This window comes from Nyctereutes procyonoides, unplaced genomic scaffold (assembly GCF_905146905.1).
Source record: "Nyctereutes procyonoides isolate TBG_1078 unplaced genomic scaffold, NYPRO_anot_genome, whole genome shotgun sequence".
Lineage (NCBI taxonomy): Eukaryota > Metazoa > Chordata > Mammalia > Carnivora > Canidae > Nyctereutes > Nyctereutes procyonoides.
The window spans coordinates 4,619,529-4,645,834 of record NW_026575052.1 but is presented as its reverse complement, the minus strand read 5'-3'; the positions used below and the strand labels follow the sequence as shown (position 1 = coordinate 4,645,834).

Below are 26,306 nucleotides of genomic sequence, written 5' to 3'. Positions count from 1 at the left end.
GGCACGTGGAAGCTGGCATCTTTGGGTCCCAGGCAGGGAGGGGGGGCAGTTTCTCTCCTGGAGACTTGAGAGACCTTCACAAAAGTCCAGCCCATCCCTCCCAGCCCGGCCTGCCCTTGCGGAGTCTTGTCCCTCAGACCACAGAGCTTCCAGAGCCTTTCCCCGCACGTGGTACAAGGTTTCCCCCACCACAGCTCCCAGCAGGCCAACAGTGAGCCCTCCTTCCCCTCGAGCCTGGACACCATCACCCTCAGCACAAGGGTGTAGACCCAGACCCAGCTCGTTCTAGGGGCTTGAACTAGGGAAAACCTGAAATTCTCCGAGGCCAGCCATGTCCCACCAGGGACAGGGATGAGGGAGGGAGGGAGGGAGGGAGGGCAGCCTGACTGCAGGAGTCAGCTGGAGTTTAGCTAGTACCCACCCCACCCCCACCCTCCAAGCAAGGCAGCTGCTGCCAAAATGCATTCAGAACAGCTCGAACTTTAATGGACACTCGGTAACCCCTTCTTGGCTGAAGGCCGTTTGAGGAGGTTCCCACGGGCAGCATTTGCCACCCTCAGGACACAGGGACAGGTACACAGGGTGAGGCAGGGAACCCGAATGCTGCGGAGTGGCGATCAGTGGGCCGCTCGCGCCGGGCCAGGACTGGCGGCACTAGGCCTGGGGCTCGGGCACCATCCTCCACCATTTGAAGGCAAAGGGCACCCGGCGGATGTTGGCACAGGCACAGAAATCCCCGATTTCGGTCAGGTAGCAGTCAAAGTCATCGATGAAGGTGCACTTGAAGCCCAGGGGCTCGAGCAACTGGCAGATTTTTTCTTCCAGGCAGCAGGTACCCTTGATCTGGGGCCCAAAAGGCTTGGGGATGCCCAGATTCTTGCCCATCACAATCATCTGCAGCTGGCACACAGGATGGGCAAGGCCGAGGTAGGGGTCAGAGCCATGGAAGACAGCCTCCTCACCCCACCCCGTCCCTCCTGTCGGTGCCATTGGGTCCGACCCAAGGGGAAGCGCAGCTGCCTGTGTTCAGGCTTGGCCGCAAGCAGTTTCTCTAGACTGTCCCTGCAGACACCGCCAGTCAACCGCAGCAAGATCCAGCTCACTTTTGCTTAACCTTCCCCTGGCTCGGACCTGTTTCAGCAACACCGAAATCCTGTTGGGCCAAGGTCTGGCTCTGCAGACCTCCGGGGTCCCTTGTTCTACTGCTCTTCTCTTGCTCTGGACAGGAAGTTTCTTTTACACTGTAACCCAGGTGCCTCTACTGGGATGCCCTCCCCCCTCCCCAGCTGTCGGTTGATCTCCATCCATTTCTCAATTCCAGCCTCTAGTTCCTCAAAGACGTTTCCCCCATTGCTACGCACGCGGGCTCCCAGGGCCTGTGTCGTGCCCAGAGGGCCCTCTGGCCTCCTAGAATTAAAAGCCACCCATATGTGACCAATGCTGTAGGGCCTGTGTGCCTGGGACTCAGAAGAGGGTAAGCAGCACCCCCATCCATGAGGTGGGCCCATAGCATTCCCTCTAGGTTGGGATGAGCCCAGGGCCTGGCTAGTCACCCAGCCTGGCACCTGCTGGCCTGTGCCCTGTAGCAGTGTTCCCCTCCCTGGGAGGGAGAGAAGCTTCCATCTCCCTTCCTCCCAGGCACTCCTGCCTGCTATGCCCGAGCCTCGAGCCCAGCATCACGGAGGTCCGGAGACCAGCCAGGGTTGGCACAGCAGCCCCCCGCGCCACCCCTGCGCGCCTCACCAGGTCAGGGAAGTAGGGCCTCGCGAAGAACTTGCCGGTCTGCTCGCTGGAGGGCACGTTGGTCAGCTGCTCCAGGCAGAAGAGCTGCGGGATGTCGATGATGTCCCTCTCAACCAGGCCCAGCTCCTTCTTCAGGATGTCGCGGTTCAGGTTGATGCACTTCTGCGGGGCGGGGAGACGGGAGTTGGCGGGGCACGGGGGGCGACCGCCTCCATCACTCCCCGCAGACGGGCAGCCCGCCCTCTGATAAAGCGCACAGGGTCTGTCCAGGGGGAGCGGGGCTCAGGAGAGGCCGGGACCTCACCGCTGGTCTGTGCGGGGCAGCAGCCAGTTTGATGCCACTGCAGCGTGGGCGTTGTTTTGCCCTTGAGCCTGGCCAGGGTGGAGGACCCGGGCGAGGGCAGGGTGGGAAGAGTCCTCAGGAGGCACCCTGCTTCCTTCCTTAGGGACGTGAGCAGTTGCCCCACCTTGGGGCACGCTCCTGCTCGGACCACCTATTTCCCGGGTCTTGACAAAGGGCTCACGACCTCCACCCTCAGGAGTCACCGGGGCTGAGGTGCTATATTGACCCCATACCTGGCCAGCACCCACCCTGCTGTACCCAGAGGCCATCCATGTTCAGCAAAGGTCAGCACCCTGACACCGAGGCACAGCACACCCCCCTCAGCTTGGAGCCCTAAGGTCCCCATCAGCAAAGTTGTTTGTGCTGACCCCGTGACCTTGGACAAGTCCTTGCCCTTTTCCAGACTTCCACTTCTTCCCTGGAAGTTGGAGGATCTCTTCTGGGAATAACTGCTCCCAGCCAGTGGTTCATGGGGTGAGGCCCGAGGTGCTGGCTGGCCCCGAACACAGCTCGTGGGCCACTTCAGGAAGCATCTGGACGATGCTCGCACTTGGAGCTTCTTGGGGGGAGTGGGGCCCTCTGTTTTCTGGTCCAACGCCAGGCAACTTGAGGGACACAGCGCCTGTCTTTAGGGGTCAGCTTGGGATCACACCCAGTTCTCCCCACGGACAGTTAGGCTCACACCTGGGCACTAAGCCTCACTATCCTCCTGTGCTTCGGGGGCTGAGCTCGGGGATCACGGAGCTGTCATGATGCCTGGGCTAGAGCCCTTGCCAATTAGGACCTCCTCCCCCCACTCCTTTGCGGAAGGTCCCTCACACCCTTGGCCCCTACCTCTACGTAGTTGTTCTGCTTTCTCATGTTTTCGTCAGCCAGAAGCTGATTGATGGTGTTGGCCTCCCGCCCTGTAGGGAGAAGGAGGGTGGGAGGGCAGTAAGGCCAGGGAGTGGGGCCGCCCGGGCCCAGGCTGACCCCCCAGGGCACAGCCCACTGGGTGTATTGCTGCTCCTCTGTCTGACGGGCGACCTGGCCAGTCTCCAGTGACCTACTCAGGTCACCTGTCACATCTGGGGACTGACATACATCAGGGCCCTTATTAGACCCCAGGGAAGACTTTCACTGCCACCCGCCTCTCTGGCCCTGGTAGGAGGGGAAGCAGCCTGGAACGAGTCAGCAGGTGCCTCCCACCTGCACTCACGTCTCCTGGGCAGCGCTGTGCATCATTTGACCCAAACAACCCAGCCACCTTCTACGGGGGACCTTGACTAGATTATTTATTCCTCCAGTTGCTCCATCTTTGAGACAGGGACCAGCTCACGCCCCAGCTGACGTCACACAGTCTTTGGCATGTGGGGTGTGATACTTGGTTCGTGCTCAGTAAATGTCACCTTCTGGAAGTGCTTCTGGGACCCATGTGATTCCTGGGCCCCGCCCCAAAGGTTGATTCACCAGGTCTGGCGTGGGGCTGAAATATTGTGTTTCCAACAAGCTTCCCAGAGACGCTGAAGCTGCACTTTGTGTAGCATGGGTCTAGAGAACTTCCCAGCAGCCCCTCTCTGGGGACCCACGGAGTTTCAAACAGAATGACTGTGCCCCAGCCAGCCGTACAGTCTTTGCCTGTCCACCTAGGTTTTCCACGTGGGTGACCTGGGGACCCCTGAAGTCCCAAAGCCCAGGCACCTGACTCCACATTTCCTGAGTAGACAGACGTGAGTGTTGGTAGCACCTGGTTTTGTCGCAACTCCCCCCACCCCACCCCCACCCGCCCGCCACGGAGCCGCCGCCTCATGCGCTCGGCCACCTCTCTGCCACCCTAGAACTTCTGATTGGCCTGGGCGGCCCTAGCGCTGCTGGAATAGCCCCGACCCAGAACAAGCTGTGCTCATGTGCTACACGTTAGGCTTTGATGCTTCCCTGGGATTCTTTGAACCAGGAGGAACAAAGGAGAAGCGGCCCTCTAGCAAGGACACCCTGGAAAGGAGGAGCTGGCCTCTGCTCCAGCGCCGGGGGCTTTCCTCACCGTTAGAAAGGAGCTGGTCCTCCCGGACCTCTTCAAACAGAGCCATGTCCCCATAGCCCTCCTTCTGTTTCTCCTCGAACAGTCTGTAGCAGGAGCTGGGGCTGGCCAGTAGCAGCCGGAAGCCCTGGGGAGCAGCTCGGGTCAGATGCAAGCTTCCTCTCCAGAAGCTTCTAAGGAGTTTGAAAAGGTGGAAGACACCCTCCCTCTCCCCCACCCCCCCCCCACCCCCTCCAGACCTTTTCACCCTCACTCTTGTCCTGTGTGGGGATGAAGCACATGAACTCATCCATGTGGCCCACCATCAGCCAGTCCGAGAAGAGCTCCACCGGGGCCTGGACTCGCTGGGCGTAGAGGAAGTCCCGGAGGGCCTTGCTCATGTCTCTGCCCTCCTTGCTAAGGGGAAGACGGAACAAACAGCCCTCGAGCCGACATGGTGTGTGTTGGCGGCCACCTGCTCGGGGGTCAGGCTCCCTTCAGCTAACTGGCTGCTCTAACCCTTGGGCCCAGGTGCCCAGTCCATAAAGGAGGGGGTGGCTAAGAATCCCTTCCCCCTGGCCAAGCCAAGGGGTTCTAGCTAGATCAGTTCTGAGCCCTGGGATGCAAGGAGCTCTTGGCTTTGGATTAACAACCACCCAGAAGTCCACACACCTCGTAGAAATAAGCTCCTGCTGGCCACTAGGCCACTCACCTTTAACATCCCTCCGATCTAAACCCTGGAATTGCCACTCAACAGGATGAGCCGTTTGTCTGCTTTTTCTATCTATAATCTCCCACAACAAAGACTCAAAAATCCTCTCTTGGCAGTTTAGAGAATGATCCAGAGCAGATGACCTGCTGAGTCATGTGCAAGTCAGGTGGAGCCAGAGGAGTTACCAGGTCCCTTTAGTGTTAGGGCAGCTGGCCACCACCTGGCCTCTTGCCTCACCTGGGGTAAAAGCAGCTGCCAATGAGGATCCTGCCTAGGGGGTACTCTTTCCCTTCCACCTTGACAGGTGGGGACACCATCAGGTTCCCAATGGAATCCATGCTGGCCACCCTGTGGTCCTTGGTGCACTGGATCACGTAGCCAACCCCGGGGCTCTGGAAGACGACGCAGTGTGGCGGGTGGGGGTGGGGGGGTAGGGTAGGTTAGGAAGGATGGGCGTTCAGCCCCAGGCTCATCGCTAATCCAGACTCTCAGAGTCCCACACCCCCTGCCCCCAGAGGCCCCTCGGGCCCTCCCCCGCTTGGCACCCCATCCCTTCTGGGCAGGTGGGATGGGGTCTGATCGATCGGCCACACTGAGCCCCACACCAGTGAGTATTTCATGGGGAAGTCTTCCAGCGTGAGGACCCGAGGGGTGTCCAGGACCAAGGAGAGCGTCTTGTGGGGCGCCTGGGTGTAACAGAAGGCCATCTCGTCCTGGAGGAGACAGGAGGAGGAGTTGAGTCCCCTTGCTCTACCGGCTGCTTTCCTGCCCGGGTCTGGCTTGCCAGTCCCAACACTCCCTGCACACAGGCCGCCTCCAAGGGGCGGGGGGCACAAGGAACCCCCATCTGCCAACTCCTGCTTGGGCCTTGAACCTCAGCTGGACATCCCCCTTTCTTTGGGGGCTCTTCCAGACCCTTCTCTGCATCACGTTTAAAACCTGGGTCACCTAGATCCTCCCCGCTCTTCGCCTCTGCACCCCGTCCACACACAAGCCTCAGCGTCTTCAGGTGGCAGGTGGACTCCTCCCTGAAGCCAGCCCGGGCCTTCCCCAGATGCTGCGGGGCCCCTACAACCAGTTCACTCGGACTCTTGCCCCTTCCTAAGACCACTTCTCTAGTTCTCAGCCAGAGGGGGCCCTTTAAAAACCGAAGTCAGAACATTTCACTCTGAATTCTCACCTTTCGACGTCATCCCACCTTGTGAACTCGTGTCTAGTCCTTACCTTGACTTAAAAAGGTCTCTAGTATAGGATCTGGCTCTTTCCTACCTCTGGCCTTTCTGCTCTGACCTGGCCACACAGCCCTTCCGTTCTTCTGCTCCTCCGAGCACACTCCCACCCCCTCACCCCATCGGGGTCTTCCCATCAGCCGCGCTCCTACACGAAGAGCTCTAATATCTCATGTGGCACCTACCCCCAATCTTCGCGTGGCCAGCTGGGTTTCCTGAAGTTGAAGGTTTTCCTGACCACCCAAAACTGCCTAGTCTGGGCTAGAGACTCACTATGGCATCTTGCTTTCCCAGAGCTTAGAGCCCTGTGTCCTTGCTAGTATAGGAGCACGATCTGTCCCATCGTCCTCTACCTCCAGGACGTAGAATGGTGGCCAGTGTACAGTCCTCACTCAGCCACCGGGGGAGAGGGGAGCACCAGACCTCAGGGCTCCAGCAGTCGGCCCGGGGGTGAAGGTACCAGACTGTTAGCACCTAGGTATTCTGTGGTCTCGAACACACACATCGTGGAATGGAAGGAAGTTGGACCCTAAGCTATCCCTTAGTGGCTAGGACTTGGGCACATCATTCCGTGAGTCCTTGCTAAAGTCCTAGGAACAGACCCCCTCTAGTTAGTCTGAGCTTTGCTGGGCAGGTGGAGTGGTCACATGAAGCTGGTCTGAGGTGCCACATGCAAGTCTCCCAGCCCCTCCCCAACAGGTGGGTTTACCTGGAGCCACCTGCCCAGGCGGTTGGGGTCCTCATAGACAGATGCCACCTGGCTGTTACTCTTCTCGCTCAGCTCCATCACCGTGTTCACAAAACCCTGGACCTGCAGCTCTCTGCCACAGGAGAGACGCCAACTGTGGGGAGGCCCTCGAGGCTCCCTCCACCCCGTCATGGCCTCACTCTCCCAGGGGTGGGACACCACCTTCTGGGCAAGAGAGATTATGCCCCTAGCCCCGAGGTAAGCAGAGCTGCTATCCCCCCCCCCCCCCCACCTCTTGGAGCACAAGCTGGTTCCTCGATTGGGTCTCACTCAGCGGCACCCAGCTCATGCAGTCAGGTCAAGGGTTACCAGTATCCATCCTCAAGAGCTTGCTTTGTCCCTGTCCTGCTGTCCCTCCCCCTGTGTGCCTCCCAGCCCCGCCCCAAGCTCTCCCACACCTCAGTCTACCCAGAGGGCGGACTTCTACCCGGAAGGAGCTATAGTTTTCTCCCAAGAAGCCAAGAAGCCAAGCAGCCAAGCAACCCCGCCATGGGAGGCCAACAAGGTTGCCACGTTTGTGTGGTTGATGGGGAGGTAGGTCTTGGACGCTGGGATCGTAGTGCTGTCGTGCACAGCCACATGGGACCAGGACGCACAGCTGTTCCTTGCTGGGGATAAACAGTAATGTTTGAGGTAGACATTAAGACCGCTCATTTTATAAACAGATCCTTGGGACGCCTGGGTGGCTCAGGGAGTGATCCTGGAGTCTCGGGATCAAGTCCCGCATCAGGCTCCTTGCAGGGAGGCTGCTTCTCCCTCTGCCTGTGTGGGTCTCTCATGAATAAATGAATAAAATCTTAAACAGATCCTCACAAGCTGAATGCCAGCGAGGTCACTGTTGGGAAGCGCCAAAATGGAGATTCTAGTCTGGTTCCACGTCCAAGACTTCCATCGTTATTCTGTGGCCCCAAAGAACCAACCGATCTCTCTGGTCAACAGACAAGGCTGCCGGTAGCTGACCGGGCTGACCAGGTCTGGAACAGTCTGAGGACATGTGCTGGGGGAAGGGCGGGTGGCCCCAGGCTGGCAGCCACGCTGGGTCAAGCTGTGCCTGCAGGCCACCCTCTAGGGGAGAGTCTTAGAAGGCCAGGCTTTCAGCAGATGCCTCTTATGAGCGAGCTTTGATCTTCAGATACAAAAGACAAAGTAGAAAGATCTGGTGTCTGGGTATCTTATCAGCAAAATCCCTGGAGCTCTTTCACTTTTTAGCCTGGCCTTCCTCCGGGGTCCCTTCTGGAAGCCCTCTCCCACGGAAGGGCTAAGCTTTCTTCCATCCCCACCGGGCCTGGAAAAAGGACCGTCGCCCCTCGCCATGAGGCACTGCTCGGGGCACTTGCACTTCCTCCAAGCTCTCCATCTGGCATCTGGTTCCACCCCCTCCCAGTTCCCCCTTCACTGGGACCTCTGGTCCTCAGCTGCTGTCCCCCCAGCTTTCTGCTTCTTGGCCTTCCTCTTTCCCTTGGCTTGGAACCTAGGATCGTCATCCTTGTTCTATGCTTGCCCACGCGCTTGGGGTGACTCGCTTGGCAGAGCCCAGGCCTGGTTAGTCCAGTTCCACGTTTCTTCCCTAGAACTCGAGTTACTGAGACTAGCTGGAGAAGAGCCGCTGGTGACAACGGGAACTGGTCCTAGCCCCCGACAGCTGTCGTCCTAGCACATCCCTCGTCCTTTTGCTCTGCTCTCCCTCCTGGGCTGCGAGTGAGTAGTCCTTGTACCTACGGACAGGACCTGTAGACACGTCCTACCAGCCTGGTTCCTGGAGCTGCCACTCCCCTCCCCTCGGATTTTTCCTGCTCTGCTGGGTCATTCCATTAGCATCGTTCTTTGCTTTCTACCTTAAAAACCAGCCTTCCCTTGGCTTCATATCCCCTTCTTGCTTCCCATTTCTTCAGAGTTTTGCAAAGTACTCCCTTTCCATTCGTCCTTCAGTGCTTCCAAACCCACCTCGTAGGATTTCTTGCTGCATGGTGCATGGCCCCTATCTTGCCAAAATCAGTGGGCATCTCGTTCTCTTGGGGTTTCACACAGCTGGCCCCCTCACCTTTGCCACTGAATCTCCCCCTCTCCTGGTTTCTAACCGAACCTCCTCTGCCTTCTTGGTTGCCTTTGCCAGATTCTCACCCAGACTAGCGTCAGGTCACCCCAGAGCTCACGGCCCAGCTGCCTTTCCTGGGTACAGTACTCCTCGCGAGCACGGCTAGGCCTGTGGCTGTGAACGTCCTCCACCTGCCAGGGACACCCAGACTCATCTGGAGCTTCCAAACTGTCCACGGAGCTCCAGAAGTTTAGAAACCCAGTGGATGCCCCCAGCTTTAAGTCACCAGGACCAGAGCACCGACTCTACCCATGTCAGCAGTGGTATCACCATCCACCTTACTGTGGACCCCAAGCCCAGGGGGCGGTCTTGTTTCCTTATAGCCCATGTGTCAGCAAACCTGGGTCAGGGGGTAGGCAGGGTCCACCCTCAGTGCACCCCTGAATCTAACCTCTGTGCTCCCACCGCCTGGCCTGAGCCACTACTGTGTCTGGCTCGCACTGTTGCAGCAGCCGAGCCGGTTCCTGCCTTCTGCTTATGCCCTGGTTTTCCAGATGGTCGGAGCGATCGTACAGACAAGGCCCTTGATGGTTTCCTGCGGGTCTTACCAGCCAGGGCCCTTTGTCCCCTTCTCCATAGGGATGTGGCCACCTAGCTAAGACGCCAGTCCTGGCTTTCCTGCCCTCAGATGTGGCCCTCTGCAGGCCGTGAGCACTTGAGAAGTAGTTCAGGAAACTTCCAGACCTCAGCAGTGACAAGTGACAGCTTTGCCCGACTTTGACACTTCTTCTTTCCCAGGGGCTGGGACTGGACGTGCTTGGGCCCAGCCTCCATCACGAAGATGAAGATGCCACCCCAGGGGCAGCCCGAGGGTTTCTTACCTGCACAGGTAGACCTCCAGAGGCATCTGGGTGCTGGGAATAAAGACGCAGGGGGCCACCCGAAACACTACCGTGTCTTTGTACACCAGGGTCTCTGGAATGGACTGCAACGGCCCCCAGGGCCCCATCAGCGAGCTGCTTCTGCCTCCCCGTCCCCCTCGTCCCCACACTCTCCCCCTCCCACGTGGGCCCCGGGCTGCTGGTCTACCTGGGGACCTACCGGGTCCTGAGGTTCTTCCACCAGGGAGACGGAGTAGGAGATCAGGCCCGAGAAGTCGGCAGACGGGAACTCGATGGCTTCCACGTAGAAGGTTTCCTTCAGGTTGTTCTCCAGGGGGGTGAACGTGTAGGTGCACTGGCCGGGCCCCAGCAGCACCTCAAAGGTGCTTGAGCTGTCTCCTGGGGACAGAGGGACGGGCCAGCTGCCGACGCAGCCCGGCGCCCGCCTGCACACCAGATACTCGGGGTGCCAGCTCCCTGCTCCGGGGAGAAGCCAGGCTGGAAGCCCCCCCGGGGAACAGGGGCCAAGCTGGCTTTCTGTCCCTGTGTTTCCAGTGTTTAGGGCTTAGTGGATAATCCACTGCTCATTCCCAAACAGGGGCCACGGCTCAGCGACGCGGCTCCCAGACCCATCCCACATTGAGGACAGGGGTTCAGATGAAGACCCCCGCCTTCCCGGCCCTCAGGCCAGGGCAAGACCCGAGGGAGGCGGATCTACGCTTGGGCCAGCTTTGGGGAGGAGATCCTAAGAAGCCTTAGAGGGGAGAAGCTACAAGGGGCGGCTTGGCAGCCTCATCTGAAAAGTCCGAGCCTGCCCGAGGAAGCGCTAGGGAGGCGTCCGTGGGAATGGCCTGTCGGACAGGGCAGGCCTCGGAGCGTTTCCTGAGAAGCCAAGGAAAGTTCCCATCAGCTGTGCGGAGCCCAGCGCTTCTTGGGGTGTGAGATACAAAACCACGCACAGAAGAGAGAAGTGACCCCACCCTGTGGTCGGATCTAGTTAATTCAGTCCCAGATCGGTTCGTTCTCCGTTCAGAGGAGGTCCTGACCCGAGGCCACTGAGCTTCCCCACTGGACCTTCCTGCCACCACCTTCCGCCTTCTGACTCCTTCCTGGTGTGGCTGCTCTACCCTGATGGCAGCTGCTCCCACTCAGAGCCTCTAGACAGCCTCCAACTCTAGGAAATCCCAGGTCTACCTCGGTCCACCCAGGCCCCGGACCATCTGGGCACTGCATCCTCTCACAGCTGGTGCCAGCAGATGGCTGCTGCAGCCACCGCCACCTCCGGGCACAGGCTCGGCTCCAGTTCACTGGCCCCTCGCTCTGGGTGAGTGCACTGTGGTGGCCCGCGTGGGGCTGTGGGTTCGTGGGTCCAGACAGCTGCTGGCTCCCAGTCACTCTGCAGGAAATCCTCAGGCACCCAGGCCTTGAAGGAGAAAAGCCGGACAAGATAGAATCTGCCACCGGAGCCCCCAAAGCTGCCCAACACAGGGACACAGCTCTTTCAACTGGCTGCGGAGGTTTGCAGCAGGTAACTTGGAGCCCTGTGGGAGTTCCCAGCTACCCAGACAGGCCTGTGCTGGCCACCACTCGACACCCCAAGAGCTGCTACCATAGGCCTAGCACCTTCCACCGCACCAGGGCCCAGGGCTCCACCCAAAGCTGACTCAGCATGGAGTGGTGGGAGGCAAGGGGGTCCCAGGTCTGCCTGGGGACCTACCGGCAGCTTCCCAGCCACTTCAGTTCTTCTGCCGTTGACTGGGGGAGGGGGGGGCTTCTCTTCTAGCTGCTGTTTAAGCTCGGCTGAAGTTTTGTTGTGCACATACTATGCGCCGGGAACCGCGGTGGAGGCCCGTGGATTCCTATGCACCTCCTCCCCACCTTGGGGGCAGAGGCTGTGACTGCCATCCCCGTTACAGGGGTGAGGAGGGAGCAAAGTACCTTGGGCCCCAGACACACTCTTCTGCCCTCATGCCTGTTCCCACTCAGCTCTCAGCTCCGCTACCTTCGAACTGTCTGTGGCTGTCTGTCCCTAGCAGGCTTGCAGAGCAGCCAGTGAACCTACCCTTGGAGCTGGAGCCCCAGAACAGAGTAAACACGGGTCGGAGCTGTGCTTTTCTCCTCCCTTCTGTGTACCGCAGGGTCTGATCCTCAATACCTCTAGCCCACTTCTTCATCCCTCGAGAATCCTAGTCCCTTGGGAAGCACATGCTAGCAGATAATGCCCCCGTCCTCCATGGACTGTTCTAGCACCGGCTCGTCTCTACCATGATTGTGGTCACTGCTTGTCACACCGTAGACCACCCATGAGCTCTCTACTTTGAGCTCATTGCAACGAGCTACAGCTCTGCGCCACCTCAGCCACGAAACTCCGTGCTCACGGCCCCGACACCCCCTCCAAGCAGGTTGTCGGCATCTCATCTTTTCAGCTCATGTACACTCCACCTGTGATGCTTAACCCCAGCCCCCACCCTGCCGACCCATCTCACCGCCCCCCCCACCCCACATGCACGCACATTCTAAGAGCCACAGCTACGCCTGCTCCCTGGCACACGTACCATCGGCTCCCACACCATGACCTCCACTCTAGTTAAGCCACATCTGCAGGGCTCTCTTGTATCTGAGCAGCCAGAGGAACCACCATGCTGAACGACCCCACTTTAGGGGGGACCAAGCCTCAGAGCCACCCTCAACCCTGCTCGGGAACACCACGGTCGTGCTGTCCGCTAGCGCACCCGCTTCCCGTGTCCCCCGGGTGGGATGGTCGCCTGTAGCTCCTGCTCTAGATGTGCTTCCTCACCCCCGCCAGATCCGGGCCACCTGCAGGGGTGCTGTGCTCTTCCTGCTTCAGACATCACCCCTCCTCCACCTCCACACGGTTCCCTCTACGGCAGAGTCCTCTCCTCTCGCTTCGCGGTGGCTTCCACCCCTACTACTCTCATCAAGTTCACAAATGACCATCATTTCGAAAAACCAAGACTTTACCATAGATTTGACTCTTCTAGCAACAGCATTGGCTACAGTCAGTCACGGCCCTCCTGAAAGGCTTCCTTTTCCTTTGTACCAGAACTTCTGCTCCGGCTTTCTAGTTCTCTGGAGTCTCCCCCCTTAGACGTCTTTGCTGTAGCTTATAGAGCAGGGATTCTCAACCTTTAGGCTGCTTCAGAATCACCTGGAGGGCTTGTGAAAACAATGTCTGTGTATCCCTGCCCTGTTTTAGAAGTTAAACATTTTTAAGAATTAAAACTCTAACCCCAACGTGGGACTCGAACCCACAGCCCTGCAATCAGCAGTCACATGCTCCACTGACTGCACCAGCCTGGCATCCGGGTGCCCTGTGTTGCCCTGTGTTCCTAAGCTGTTTTTATTTTGAAGTAATCTCTACACCCAATATGGAGCTCAAACTCATGACTCCGAGATCAAGTCACACGTTCTACCGACCTAGCCAGATGCCCTTAAGTTTTTGTTTAAAAAAAGAAAAAAGAAAAAAAGAAAAAGAAAAAAAGAAAAACAAAAAAAACCCCTGACAGCTTGGTGCAGGTGATGAAGCACAACATCTTTAGCAAGCTACACATGTCACGGCCTCTTATCTGTACACCGTGGGTCACACTGGGCCAGAGCCTCCTCGGGGCCTGAACCCGGCTTAGACCCCTCGGCTAAGGCTCGCTCCCAGCCCACATACGACCAGCCTGGGCTGCCTCACTTCCAAGTTCAGCCGTGGTCTGCAGAAGGGACGGAGCAGAAGACAAGCTAGCAGGCTGAGCACAGGCGGGGAAGCCGCCGAGGCACGCTCTCCAGTGCAGGAGATGGCGAGACGGGCACGCCATAGCGGAGCGCTCCCCAGTCGCCCAGCCGAAGCTGAACTTGGCTTTTGAGAGAAGGCACTGAATACTACACCTGGTTAGATACGCCAGAAACCAAACAAAAAGCCTTGTTCATTCAGGGAGGTTTTGCTGGACACGCCGACCTCCACTTTCTAAACCAACAGCCTTTGCGGCTTTATCTGTAGAAGGTGAACACGCCACCTGTCTCTCAGGATGACAGAGCTACAGCTGGGACGGGCAGGGTGTGGTGCGATGCCGGAGACGGACATGCCAGCGCCAAGCTGCCACTCCGCTCCTTGGCCTCCGAGTTCTGGAAACAATACGGCGGGGTCTTGGTACAGGAGCGAGATGGCCCCTTCCGGCAGGAGCAACTGGCAGAAGAGCCTGGCTGATGCGTAGGAGGCAACAGCTTCCAGCCAGCGTGGGTTTCCTCTCCCCCAGCCACGGGAATCCCGCAGGATGGGCCGCCACTACTACGGTCATCACTGTTGGGGAAAGTGGCTTGGAGGCACAGCCACTCACCCGCAGGTCTCGGCTTAGTCCGTGGAGGTGGCAGCCAGAGAGTCCCAGGGACGCAAGTGTGGCCACACCAGGCCCTGACCTGCAGCCCCAGGTGGCCTCTGAAGGGGTCCCTGCCGCCAGGAGCGATGTGGCCACTGCCGGCCCCTGGTGCATTGGGAGAGCAGGTCAAGCGGGTCAAGCCAAGAACACTCACTTTGGGGCCGATAGACTCGGGCCTTCCTCGCCTCTTCCTCGGAGGTGTGGAGAACCAGCCGGTATTTCTTTAAAGTGGCGCCGGGCCCTTGAACGTTCAGGGTCATCTGGGACAGGCTCTTTATTTCTGGACAAGAGACAAGGTGAAGGTTTAGGCGCCTCCAGCAGTGGAGGGAGGAGCTGTAGGGCGAGGGCTGGGGCTTGTATGTGGGGGCACTGGGGACCCCCCCCACCCCGTCTCCGCCCTGGCCCAGCCCCGCAACAGGTGTCTGCAGCAACAGGTGTCTGTGGCTCGCTGCCCCACGTGGCCACAGGCAACTTGCCATCTTTGGGGTCTGCTTGGAGTCAGGTCAGCATTTGCCCCATACGGCCTGGGAGAGCACCCGGCCCCCCACCCCCAAACACAGGGAACGGGGCCTGGCACGGTCAGCTCAGGGAGGGTCCCCCTCCAGCCTTGGTGTGAGCCAGGGCAGCCCCTCATGCTGTAAGGCCCAGAACCTGGGTCCCAACCACAAATGAGGACCAGATCCAACACTGCTCTCCCCAAGACAGTCGGGGGTTCCCAGCCCAGGTCACGAGGGGGTTTTTAGGAAGATGCTCACGCATCCTCCTCGTGCTTAGTCTTCTCCACTGCTTAGTGAGGCCAGCTAGATCATCCCCATTGTACAGATGGCAAAGCAAGACCCGGTAAGTGGACACGCTCAAGTCCAGAGACAGGAAGTAGTTTGTTGTCCGCCCTCAGGGCCCACACTGCTCCCATGGGGCCGCTTTCTTCCTGGTTACAAGCTCCAAGCCTCTGATGAGGGGCTGTGGGCGCAGAGGGTGGGCCTCCGCCTGGGATCCGTGTGCACCGAGTGAGGCGGCAGCAAAGCCCCGGGAGAGGCGGACCCCAGCAAGAAAAGGTGGCAACAGTCCCAGGACAGTGGCCAGTTCTTACCCTCTGGAAAGAACACCTTGGTGGTCTTCTGGTCTATGATCTGGCCCTTGTCAGTAGGGCTGCAGTTCACAAGCAGGATGGCACCCCAACCGCTAGGACCCCAGACCCAGTTTTTCTGCAAAGACAACAGGAGAGTGGATTCAGGAAGCAGCCAGATAAATCCTGCTTTCCAGAGGCCACCCCACATCGGGAGCAGAGCCAAGGCTTTCTCCAGGGTGACAGGGACCTCCTTGCCAACTCGACACCTAATAGGAGAAGGCAATGCCAGTGGAGTGGGGCACCCAGGGAATGGGTCTAGTGAGAGGGAAGAAGCTGGGTGCAGGTTGCAGCTCCCCGCCTGGTTTCAGTGCTGGGGAAGCAGGGACAGAGGTACAAGGGAGAGACCCGTCCCACCTAGGGGGCCTGTTCTGGTCGACCACGTACGACCAGGCCAGAATGGGGACCTACCATCAGATAGAGGGGTTTTTAAGGAGCTAGACATGGACTTCATCCATTCTGATCGTAGTGGAGCAATTTGACATCAAAGACACTACAGGATCCAGACAGTGTGAACCCGCGCCCTTCCCCGGGCCGCCTCACCTTGGCCTGCTTGTCACTCGCTATCTCCACCTGCCCACTGCGGTAGATGTCCACGTCCAGGGAGACCACTGAAACAAGAGGGAAAGTCTCCGCCACCCAGACCTGCTGGATGGAGCCTCGCAGCGGCAGGTAAGTCCAGCGCTGCCCAAGGCTGGATCAGGGATGCCCAGTCTTGGGGGCATGAGGTCAGCTTAGAGGAAAGCTCCTCAGAGGGGCACATGGGTGGCTCAGGCCGTTTGGCGTCGGCCTTCAGCTCGGGGTGGGATCCTGGGGTCCTGGGATGGAGCCCCTGTTGGGCTCCATGCTTGGTGGGGAGTCTGCTTCTCCCTCTGCCTCTTTTGCTCCCCCTGCTTATGTTCTCTCATTCTCAAATGAAGATTTTTTTAAAAATGTTAAGAAACAACAAAAAACTCCTCAGAGGCAGACTGCTTCTCGTGAGCAAGCCCGGAGAGGACCAAGTATCCTAGTGTCTCCCCTAACCCCCTGGGAATTCACAGAACAAGTCCACTCTGGTCCTGATGCCATCTCGTGCTCGCAGACTCCACCCAGGTGATGCCTCCCTGGAGGAGCCACCTCTTTAGCCCTCTGGGAAGCTCCTGGCACTCTAAGACTTAGGAAGGCCTCAATCCATGGCAACTCCAAGCCTCTGGGAGCTGAGGGATCCAGGTTCTGCCCAAGTATCATCAGAGGCTCCTCCTACAGTCTCTACATCCCCCCTTCCACTCCTCCGCACCGCACACTGTCCACCGTGTGGCTTTATTTTTCTTCATAGAGCTTCTCCCCTGACGTGCTATATCCCAACTGGAATGCCTGGGCCATGAGAACAGACCACAGTGGCCGCATATATTTGGTGCCTGGTGTGGATACTCAGGGACAGGATCCTGACTACAAACCAGGAACAGTTCTAGGTCCCAGGGATACAGCAGCACGTGAGACAGGCGGCCCGGCCTTCAATCTTAGGGAAGAGTGTGTGAGCACACGCAGCAGTGGCAAGGGGTAAAGAAATAAGTAAAATGCACATTATGTCCAATGGTAAAAGTGCCATGGGAAACGAGGTGGGGGGTGGTTTCAGTTTTAGATGATCAGAGACGTCTTCTAAAGAGTTAAAATACCAACAGAGGCCGGAAGGAGGTGAAAAAATGATCAGTGTTAATATTTGGGGTAAAAGCAATTAGAACAAGCAGCTTAAGGTGGCAAAGTCAAGGGTCCAGAGGCCACTGGGCCCAGAGCAGAACGAGCATAGAAAAGAGAAACAGGCCACGGATCAGAAGTAGAAGACTAGCTCATGTAGGTTTTGTGGGTAAAAGGGATGCCAGCTTTACAGAAGCATTGGAAGCCTTTGATCCGAAGAGACGTCATCAGATGTCCTTCTCCAGACACCCTGCTCTAGGAGCCAGGCCAGGAGTAGACCAGTAGGACAGTAAGGACAGAGCAGGGAACCCTGGGGGGAACCCATCCCCAGGGAGAACCCATGCAGTGACCCAGGCAAGGGAGGCTGGTGGCTCGGACCAGCCAAGAACATCCATCAAAGTGGCTTGCATCCAGCTAACTTTGAGGAAACCATGACAAGATGTGTGGACTGATGTAGATGGAGGAAGGAGAGGAAAAGAGGGACACCCAGGGTGTGGGCCTGGCCAGCTAGAAGGGTGGGCGCCACAGTCCTTCAATGGGAAGATCATCAGAAGGTAGGTCTAGAGGAGAAGATGGCCAGTTTGGGGCCTCCTACTCCTCCGTCTTCCCCAGAAGTAGAGCCAGTTCCACTTGGGATATATTGAGACGTTGGTTAGACACTGAGGAAGTTATGTTGGGTCAGCGGGTACGCAAGTGTGTGGGAGATGCCTGGAAGGACGGATCGTGGCTCCATCGGTCTACGGAGCCACGTGACCTGATGCCTGAGCCTAAAGTGCCTCTGCCAGGCGAGGGAGGTTGGGTGGGGGCTGAAGGATCCAGCAAAGGGACCCGAGAAGGAACAGCCAGCTGGGTAGAGGAAAGCTGAGCGCAAGGTCCCGGGAGGTTTCAGGCAAAATGCGTCAAGAAAGGGGAAGCAGTTGTATTACTGCTGACAGGTCAAGGCAGGGGAGCACCGAGGACCACCGGGTTTAGTGAAGGAGGGGTCGTTAGGGTCCCCCTCAAGGGCAGTGCTGCTGGTGGTCTGACTAGAGACAGCACAGGAGACACGGCGGGTCCCGAGCTAGGGAGTAGGGCTTGAAGACCATCCAGAATCAGGTTTAAGAGAGTAAAGATTCAAAAAAAAAAAAAAAAAAAAGTAAAGATTGTATCTTGTTCCTTAAGAGACTTAGGGAGCATAGCTTGCTTCTATTAAGATAGAGGTTCCAGCTTGTTCTGGAATAATCTAGAAAAGGAGCCGGGTCAGGGCTACGGGAAGCCACTTCCCACACCAGTAAGCTGTCGAAGGAGGTTTCTGAGAGGGGAAAGGACCTGACAGGAGAAGGGTAACCTTGCACCAGACTCACCCCAGTTGTAACAGAGACAGCAGAGTGCAGGTGGGGCCGAGGGTAGGTGGGTAGATGGCGGGGTCACAGGGAAGGTCCCATGCTGCCCGCAGGGACCAGGTCAGGGTGAGGAGGGCGGCCGGGAAGGGACAGTCCATCCAGGTCCATCCGGGACCCACGGGAGGCAGCCTATTGCAGGAAGAGCCCCGCAGACCCTCTTGCTGCCGCGATGCCTGCCCCTCGCCCCCCGGGGTGGGAGCCCACTCACCAATCCCGGTGAGGCGGAGCACGGCCGTGGCCACGGGGGCGTCCTCATCGGGCAGATAGTAGGAGACCAGAACCTGTGGAGATAGCGCCCAGAACCGGTGGGGCGGAGGCTTCGTACCCACGTCCGGCCATTGGACGTCGGTCTCACGTTCCAGCCTCGGAGCTTCTGAGGTCTGCCTGCGCGGGGCAGGGTCCGCCAGGGGCGAGCCCACCCGAGGCTCCACCCCAAGGGGAGACACCAAGGCACCTGCCCTACGTCATTCAACCAGAAAGGGGTGGCACGAGATGGGAGATCCAGGCTGCCTGGCCCTGGAGGTCGAGATTTAGGCCATGCTGGACATCCTCCTCGCCCTACCCCCGCCCTCCTGGGGTCGCACCTGTTGCCTGGAGATGGGCAGCGGGGAAGCAGGGGTGCTTCTGAGTGTTCAGCTGATTACTCAAAGGTAGGACACCTGGGGTGGGGCCTGGAACCTGAATAAGTCTTTCCTGCGTCCCGCACCAAACTGCTTCCAGAAGGGCCTTTGTACTTGAGACAAACACCTGCGCTTCAGCCACGGGCCTGGCCCACCAAGCCCTCATCACGGACCAGAGAGCTCACCAGTACGTGGGGCCATGTGACCCACCACCTGCTTCCAAATGGAAGCTTCTGTCCTCCAAAGTCCAGGGTCTCCCTAGACGCCTCCTGACGGTGCTGGAGGCTGAGCCCCGGGCAGAGAACACTGCTCAGGTCCTCGGGGCTCAGCCAGGACACCTCACAGCCGTGAATCCTGTGAGCTACGCAGGGCTTAAGTGCACTGCCTGACGCCGAGGGAGGCCCTGCCCTGGGCACAGAGCGCCAGCCGACCATTCCAGCAAGTTCTGCAGACCGCTGCCCTAGTCCTCGCCCCCACTTCACATTGGGGGCACCTGGTGGGGGCTATGAGCCACAGAAGCCAGGGGCCCACCCAGAGCCTGGCTTAATTGGCAGGGGCTGTGGCCTGGGTGGCGAGTGTTTCGAAGTCCCCGGTGGTTCCAATCACCCTGCAGGGGCGGTCAGCCGCCGCCACAGAGCCACCACCGAGCGGAGCCCGCCTCACAAGCTCAGCCTCCTGCCACCAACGGTGCCCTTTGGGAGACGGCTTGCCCAGGAGAAAGAACACGGCCCTGGGCTCCAGTCCTCGATCTGCCCCACTCTAGTCACGTCATTCAGGCTGGGGAGAGGTCATTCTGTGCCTCAGTTTCCTTGTGTGTAAACGGAGGGAAGACTGACCTCTTGACCTCCAGATAGCCAGCGCACAGCCTTCGATACACGTTAGCTCTTAAGTCTCATTAAAATCTCCACCCCCCAAAATAGAAAAATAATAAAGGGCACCTGGGGGGGCTCAGTGGCTGAGTGTCAGCCTTGGGCTCAGGGCGTGATCCCGGGGTCCTGGGATCGAGTCCCGCATCGGGCTCCCCGTGAAGAGCCTGCTTTGCCCTCTGCCTGTGTCTCTGCCTCTCTCTCATGAATAAATAAAATCTTAAAAAAAAATAAAATCTCCACATCCCCAAGGACCAGCCTTAGTCAAAAAGCCCATCTGCGTTTTGCTGCTAAAACCTTGGAGCCAGACTTTAGAAGCGGCTTGTTGGGAAGCCAGCCCGGTGCGGTCAGGAGGCGGGGAGGAGACAGGCGTGCTTGAGCTTGCATCAGGTCAGCAGGGGGCCGGGCACCCCCTCTCCTGGACTCCAGGCCCAGGACACCCCAGTGTCAGGAGGCTGCCCCCAGAGGTGGCCCCGCCCCAGCGCACCTGGTCCCCGTCGTTGGCGGAGCTGGGGCAGGTCATCTTCACCAGCACGTCCGTGGGATTTGACAGAGGCCACCGGGTCACAGTCGTCCCCTCCCGGCCTGGCCCTGGGAGCGTGCCGTGGAGGTCAACCGAGACCCCCGGGGAGCCGCTGATGGTAAACGCCTCGCACTTCTCCGGGGCGCACCTGGTCAGCCCGACGAGACGAGGAGACTTTAGGGCACAAGAGCCTCCCCTCCTCGGCCCACAGCACAGCCGGCTCCTTATCCTCTTTCTCCTTAGGGCGCTGAGCCAAAGGCCTGCTGCTCAGGGCAGCCTCGTGGTCCTCACAGACCTCACCCCCTCCTACCTTCCCCCCGCTCCAAGGGCCTGTAGCCTCCCTCCCACCAGCTCTAGCCCAGACCTCACCCTCCCACCCAGGCTCCAGAAGTCACCAAGGCTACATCTTATTTGTAAGCCCATGAAGAGAGGAGCTGTTTGAGCCAGATGGGACCCCTATAGGGACACGGGTCTCGGGAGTTCCATGCTGTGACCCCGGGGAAGACTGGAGCTCTCAGGAGCAAGTCACCCCCCTCCCCCAAGGCTCCAACTTATAGAACACCCCCCCCCCCCTTAATCCTCATGGCCTCCTGGAGAGCCAGCCTCATGCCACTTTCACCAGTAAGGGAACAGAACGGGCAAGGCACTGGTTTCTCTGAGGTCCCACAGCCCATATCGGGCAGAGGCAGGATTTAGGGGACTTGGGTCAGGATTTTGCAGTTTTGGGACTGGGAGGTCCTTAGACACCCAAGCCACACTCCTCGAGGTGAGGCAGGAGCCAAAGCTGCAGAGAAAGGAGGTGACCCCTGGCCCCCACATAGTTTAGGGGCAACCCCAGTATGGGAGTCAGGCACCAGCGTCCCTGTGCACACCTGTCCCCCAGGCAACCCCAGCAGAGCCCCCAGCTCCTCACCCATGGACATCCAAGCAGATTTCCATGCCCAGCACACACAGGGCACAGACAGGGCTGTCCAGGGACAGGTGGATGATGCTCTGGAAAGACATGGCACGGCTCTCCAAGCCGACTACCCCCAGACCTACACGACAACCCGAGGTCAGCACAGCAGCCTCAAATAACCCCACTCTCCCCCGACCCCTCCTCTCTTACGGGCTCAGGGCCTCCCCAGCCCGCCCCTTGTTAAGGACACTTCGGCAGCTGCCCAGGTGTGACTGATTTTCCCCAAGGAGACTTGCTGGGGTGGGAGGTGGTGCAGAGGAGCAGGTGGGGTCGGAGCCCCGCCAGCGCTAATCCATTAGCTAGCTAGTTCCTGCAGATCCAGGGCATCTGAGGCTGGCTGCTCAGGTCTCTGGCCTTCAGCTGGGAGCAAGAGGTGGTCTGGGGAGCCCATGCAGGGCAGGGGTACAGAGTGACCTGGCCATGGGCTGCAGGACTGGCTCAGCTGGAAGTGTCAGGAGCACATATCTGCGGGGGGGGGTGGGGGGGGTGGTGTGGGGCAGTGGTCAGGACGGCAGCATGTTGCAGCATCTCGGGGCCCTGGGGCCTCAGTTCTAGGGCGTGTGCTTCCTGGAAACTGAGGAGGTGAGCCGGGCGAAGGGCTGGGCCCGGGGTTCTCAACGCGGGGCGGTTGCAGAAATGATCGGGGTGCTCGCCAACGTCATGGACTCCTGGGCCCGCCAGGCCTGGGGTCCATCCTCAGGTGATTAGGGGGCGCTCCTTGTCCACAGCGGTGGCCTCCGCTCCCAGACAGAGCATGGCAAGTGTTGGAAGAACCAGTGAGCAGGGGAGCCCCTGCAGAGCCTGGTTGGCTCACCAGCTGCCTCCCATCTTCCTTGAGCACACTGGGCAAAGAAAGGAGAACTGCTCCCGCCCAAGGGACTCACCAGCTAACTTTATTTTTTTAAGAATTATTTATTTATGTATTCATGAGAGAGACAGAGAGGCAGAGATACAGGCAGAGGGAGAAGCAGGCTCCATGCAGGGAGTCCAATGTGGGACTCGATCCTGGGACCCTGGGACCATGGCCTGAGCCGAAGGCAGATGCTTGACAGACTGAGCGCCCCCACCCCCCGGCCCAGGCACCTCAGCAGCGAACTTTAAAGCAGTGTTCATTTTATGGTTTAAAAGTGAAGGTTTATGGTTGTTTTTGAAATAAGCACATTCACATGGTCCCAAGTTCAAAGGGGGCTTGCAGCAGCATCCCCCCTGCTGTCACCTGCCCAGTTCCTGATGGAGGCAGCCAGCGGCATCCGTGTCTGTCCATAGAAATGTCACACATGACCAGCAAACGCGTGTGCATGTCCTCCCCTCCTCCTTATCTTTATGTGCGTGGCAGCGCACGCTGCCCAGGGTCCGTGTCTCGCTGTCTGCACTTCATGGTGCGACCCGGAGAGAGGCCTTCCTGGCAGCATGTGAAGAGCATCCTCATCCCTCTTCATGGCTGCAGGGTCCTCCCAGCAGAGCCGGACCGTTGCAGGTAGACACGCTGGTCTTCAGGCTTTGGCCCTGGCGGGCAGCGCTGTGATGGGTGTCTGGTGTGTAACGAACGGCACAGGGGGCGTGAGTTGGGTCCTGAGTAAAGTCCGCTCCGTCAGCCAGGATTGTTAAATTCGGGACTAAAAGTAGAAATATCCCTCCTTGGAAGCGTTAAACGCGCAACATTTCACTGTCAGGGGCAGCTTTATTTAGGGGCTTGTCTTGGAGACAGTGGGTGGGCCAGGAAGACCCTAAAGGCCCTTCTGGTTGGGCTGAAAGTGGCAAAGATTCAACAGGGAGGAGGCGCTCAGCCCGAGTGTGCTCTCGCCCACGGCCGCCCACCTGCCTGCCTGGCTGCTCACACACAAGCCGGAGGAGGTGGGCTGGAGGGAGGGGATGGCCGGGCTGGGGCGGGGGGGGGGGGTTGCTGAGTGCTGGGCTCTGGCTTCTGGAGCCAGTCTGGGAGCTCTGTCCCCCTGACCTTGGACCACCCTGCCTTGTGCCAGGGTTCTGAGCGGGGTGTGTGTGGGGGGGTGCAGAGCACTCTCAACTTGGGGGACGGAGACCCCTTTGGGCCTGGGAAGGACTTGGGGAGATCTAGAGTGGGTCTTGCTCCCCCTCCAGGGGGCTTCCTGTTCATCACTGAATCCCCAGCACCCACAAAAGGGTCCTGGATGTAGGAGATGCTCAATAAATTCTTGTGCAAATGACTACATGACCCCCATTCCCCTCAAAAAGATAACCCAGTGGGCTTCCATGGGGCTCTCCAAGCAAACCAAGGGCTTTGTGACCCTGAGGCAAGTTTGCTTAGACTCCCACAGCTCCCTGCATGCTTACTCAGTGTACACAGTCCCCCTCGGCTCCTCCACGAAGCTCACTCCCTGGTCACCGGGTCCCACGGTCACTTCAGGTCACTGTGGGGGATGCTATGGTGCGCCACCTGACCCCCTTCGGGACGCAGGCATCACTCATTCCCCCAGCTGCTGCAGGGGCCCCCTCCTGGAATTGTCCACCGTGCCAGTTCCCAAGGCCGCGTCCCCCTCTCTGGGGGCAGCTTCCTCCAAAGTGGGGGGAGGGGAGGACAAGGGCAGGCTGTTCATCTTAATTCAGGACAACTTCAAGGGTTTATCCCAGCACCAGGGCATCCCCCGGGTCACCCAGAACCATTGTAGCCACCACACTGCACATTGTCTCCTGCTTCTCCCCGACCTCCCCGCCCCCATCCCCCACCTGCAGGCACATCTCCCCCTCCCCGCATCAGTTTCTGGGAACCAGACACAAAACAGTGACCAGATAATTTCAACTCCGAGGTTGAAACATCAAAGTGCACACAAAAGAAAACCTCCCACTTGGTTTTATAAAGTTAAATCTGCCCCGCACACCCCCACACACACACACAGAAGACAGGATAATTATGTGGCGTGCAGAGGTGTTAGCCACCACCATGTGGTGATCCTATTGTGTGTAAGTGGATCAGATCAACGCTGTACTTCTTAACCTTGTCCAGTGTTACGTGTCCATTATAGCTCAGTCTTGATTGATTGACTTATCGATTTATTTATTTATTTATTTTCAAGAGAGAAAGCAGAGGGAAGGGCAGAGGGAGAGGGAGAGACAATCCCAAGCTGACTCCACACTCAGCGCAGAGCCCCAGGCGGGGCCTGATATCATGACCCTGAGATCACAACCTGAAACAAAACCAAGAGTTGACGCTTAACCGACTGTGACACCCAGGCACCCCTATATCTTAATTTTTAAAAAGTTGAGTTTTGTCCCTTTGCCATTAGGGTTTATTATTTTTTTAAAGATTTTATGTATTTATTTATGGTGGACACAGAGAGAGGCAGAGGAAGGAGCGGGCTCCTTGCCAATGCAGGACTTGATCCCAGGACCCCGGGATCACGACCTGAGCCAAAGGCAGACGCTCAACCACTGAGCCCCCCGGGTGCCCTGATCATTAGAGCTTAATGCAGGTGCAACGCTTCAGGCTGTGGAGAAGGGATGCTCAGCTTCTCTCTGCCCCTTCCGCCTGCTGCAGCTGGACCAGGGGGCTCCTGACCTGTGGCATGTGGACTAACAGCCCCGGCCCCATGAGATGTCAGGTCCTAATCCCTGGAACCTGTGCCACCTCGTACAGGCAGTCTTTGCACATGTGACCACGAGTCCTTGAAATGGGCAGATTATCCTGGCTTTTCTGGGTAGGTCCTAAAAGCAGGGACAAGCGTCTTTGTGAAGCAGCAGAGGGAGATTTGCCACAGAGGAAGGCAAGGTGAGCACAGGAGGGTTCTGGAAGTGTGCCGCGGCCACCAGGAGCTGGAAGAGATGAGGAACGGACTCCTCCAGGAGCCCCCGGGGGGACCACAGCCCTGGCCCCCCCTTGATCTCAGCCCATGGACACTGATTTGGGGCTTCTGGCCTCCAGAACTGAGCGGATCCATGTCTCCTGTGTTACGAACCCCAGTTGGCGGTAACCTGTCACATACGGCAGCCTCGGGAAAGTAGCCTGTGGCCGCTGGCGAAGGGACAGGAGGCAGCTGGAAAGTTCTAGCTTCCCAGGTGCTATCCTCGGATGGCTCGGTGCTCCGAGGGGCTGGCAGGACTCACAGCTGGTGCTTTCCCTCCCCTGGGCCTGGCCCTTGGCAGATGCTCCCACGCCGGGCGAGCGGCCCGCAGAGGCTCACCTGCGTGTGTCGTGGTGCCAAGGCTGCTTCAGTCACCAGCCCGTCCCTGGGTCCTTCTGCAGCCCCGCGACCTGGCCAAACCTTTAGCTTTTGTCTGCTGAGCCCGTCGGTCAGGTCTGGGGATGACCTCCTGGGCACAGGCCCCTTGCTGTCCCCAAAACCCACTCGTGTATCCTTTGCCTGGCAATTTGGGAGGCGAAGCAGCAGACTCTCCTCAGAGAAGCACAGTTCGAGCCAGGTTTTCTGGGATCCCTTTCTGTGTGGTGCGAGGGTGGAGGGGTTGGATGTCCACCTTTTCCACCATCGTACGTTCTCCAATGACCACACGAAACCAGTATCTCCGGGTGTTTCTGAGCATCTCAGGCTCTATGCAGCCAAGATCTGGCCTTGATTTTTTAAAATCTCCAGGCACCAGATGCATCAGATTTTGTTTTCTGCAGAGGAACCTAAGTCCCCTTGTCAGGGCCATGAAAGGAAACATAAAGGCCACAGAGGGAGAGAGGGACTTCCTTCCGCAAAGCCTGGGGACAGCGTCACACCGGGCCCTTCACCGGGCTGGAATGGCAACGACAAGTGTGAGGGACACAGAGAATTCGCTGCTCCCTGGATGGATTTCACGATCCTCACGCTCCCCTCGGGTTCTTGCTCCAGGCGTCTGTTGCCTTTGTCTCAAAGGACAGCGCGAACAGGAGTGCAACCCCTGGCCCCACCTTTGCCCTGGGAACTTTATGCGCATCCCTTTGGGGTCTCCGACCAGTCCGAGGCCCACAGGACTGTCCCTGCCGCTCTTCCTGCCCATGTGCTCGGAACCCACTGTACTTCCTATAATTCTCCTTATCACGAAGCACACAGCACAGGTGCGTCCTTGACACGTCCACACGACAGCGAACCATCAAACGGGCACCCGTAAGCCTCAGGATGTTCACGCAGC

General features: G+C 58.6%; 1 protein-coding gene across 1 annotated transcript; it reads right to left on the bottom strand.

Moving 5' to 3' along the window:
• Positions 1-522: 522 nt before the first annotated feature.
• PADI6 (peptidyl arginine deiminase 6) lies at positions 523-21,283 on the bottom strand. The gene is made up of 16 exons (XM_055332298.1): positions 21,174-21,283; positions 20,225-20,408; positions 18,460-18,532; positions 15,739-15,806; positions 15,160-15,274; positions 14,224-14,349; positions 9,908-10,086; positions 9,688-9,791; positions 6,733-6,844; positions 5,400-5,507; positions 5,032-5,186; positions 4,343-4,499; positions 4,107-4,230; positions 2,921-2,991; positions 1,744-1,905; positions 523-900 (listed from the first exon to the last, which is right to left on the bottom strand). The coding sequence occupies exons 1-16, from the start codon at positions 21,263-21,265 to the stop codon at positions 655-657; spliced, it is 2,076 nt and encodes a 691-aa protein (XP_055188273.1). The 5' UTR covers positions 21,266-21,283; the 3' UTR covers positions 523-654.
• Positions 21,284-26,306: the final 5,023 nt, after the last annotated feature.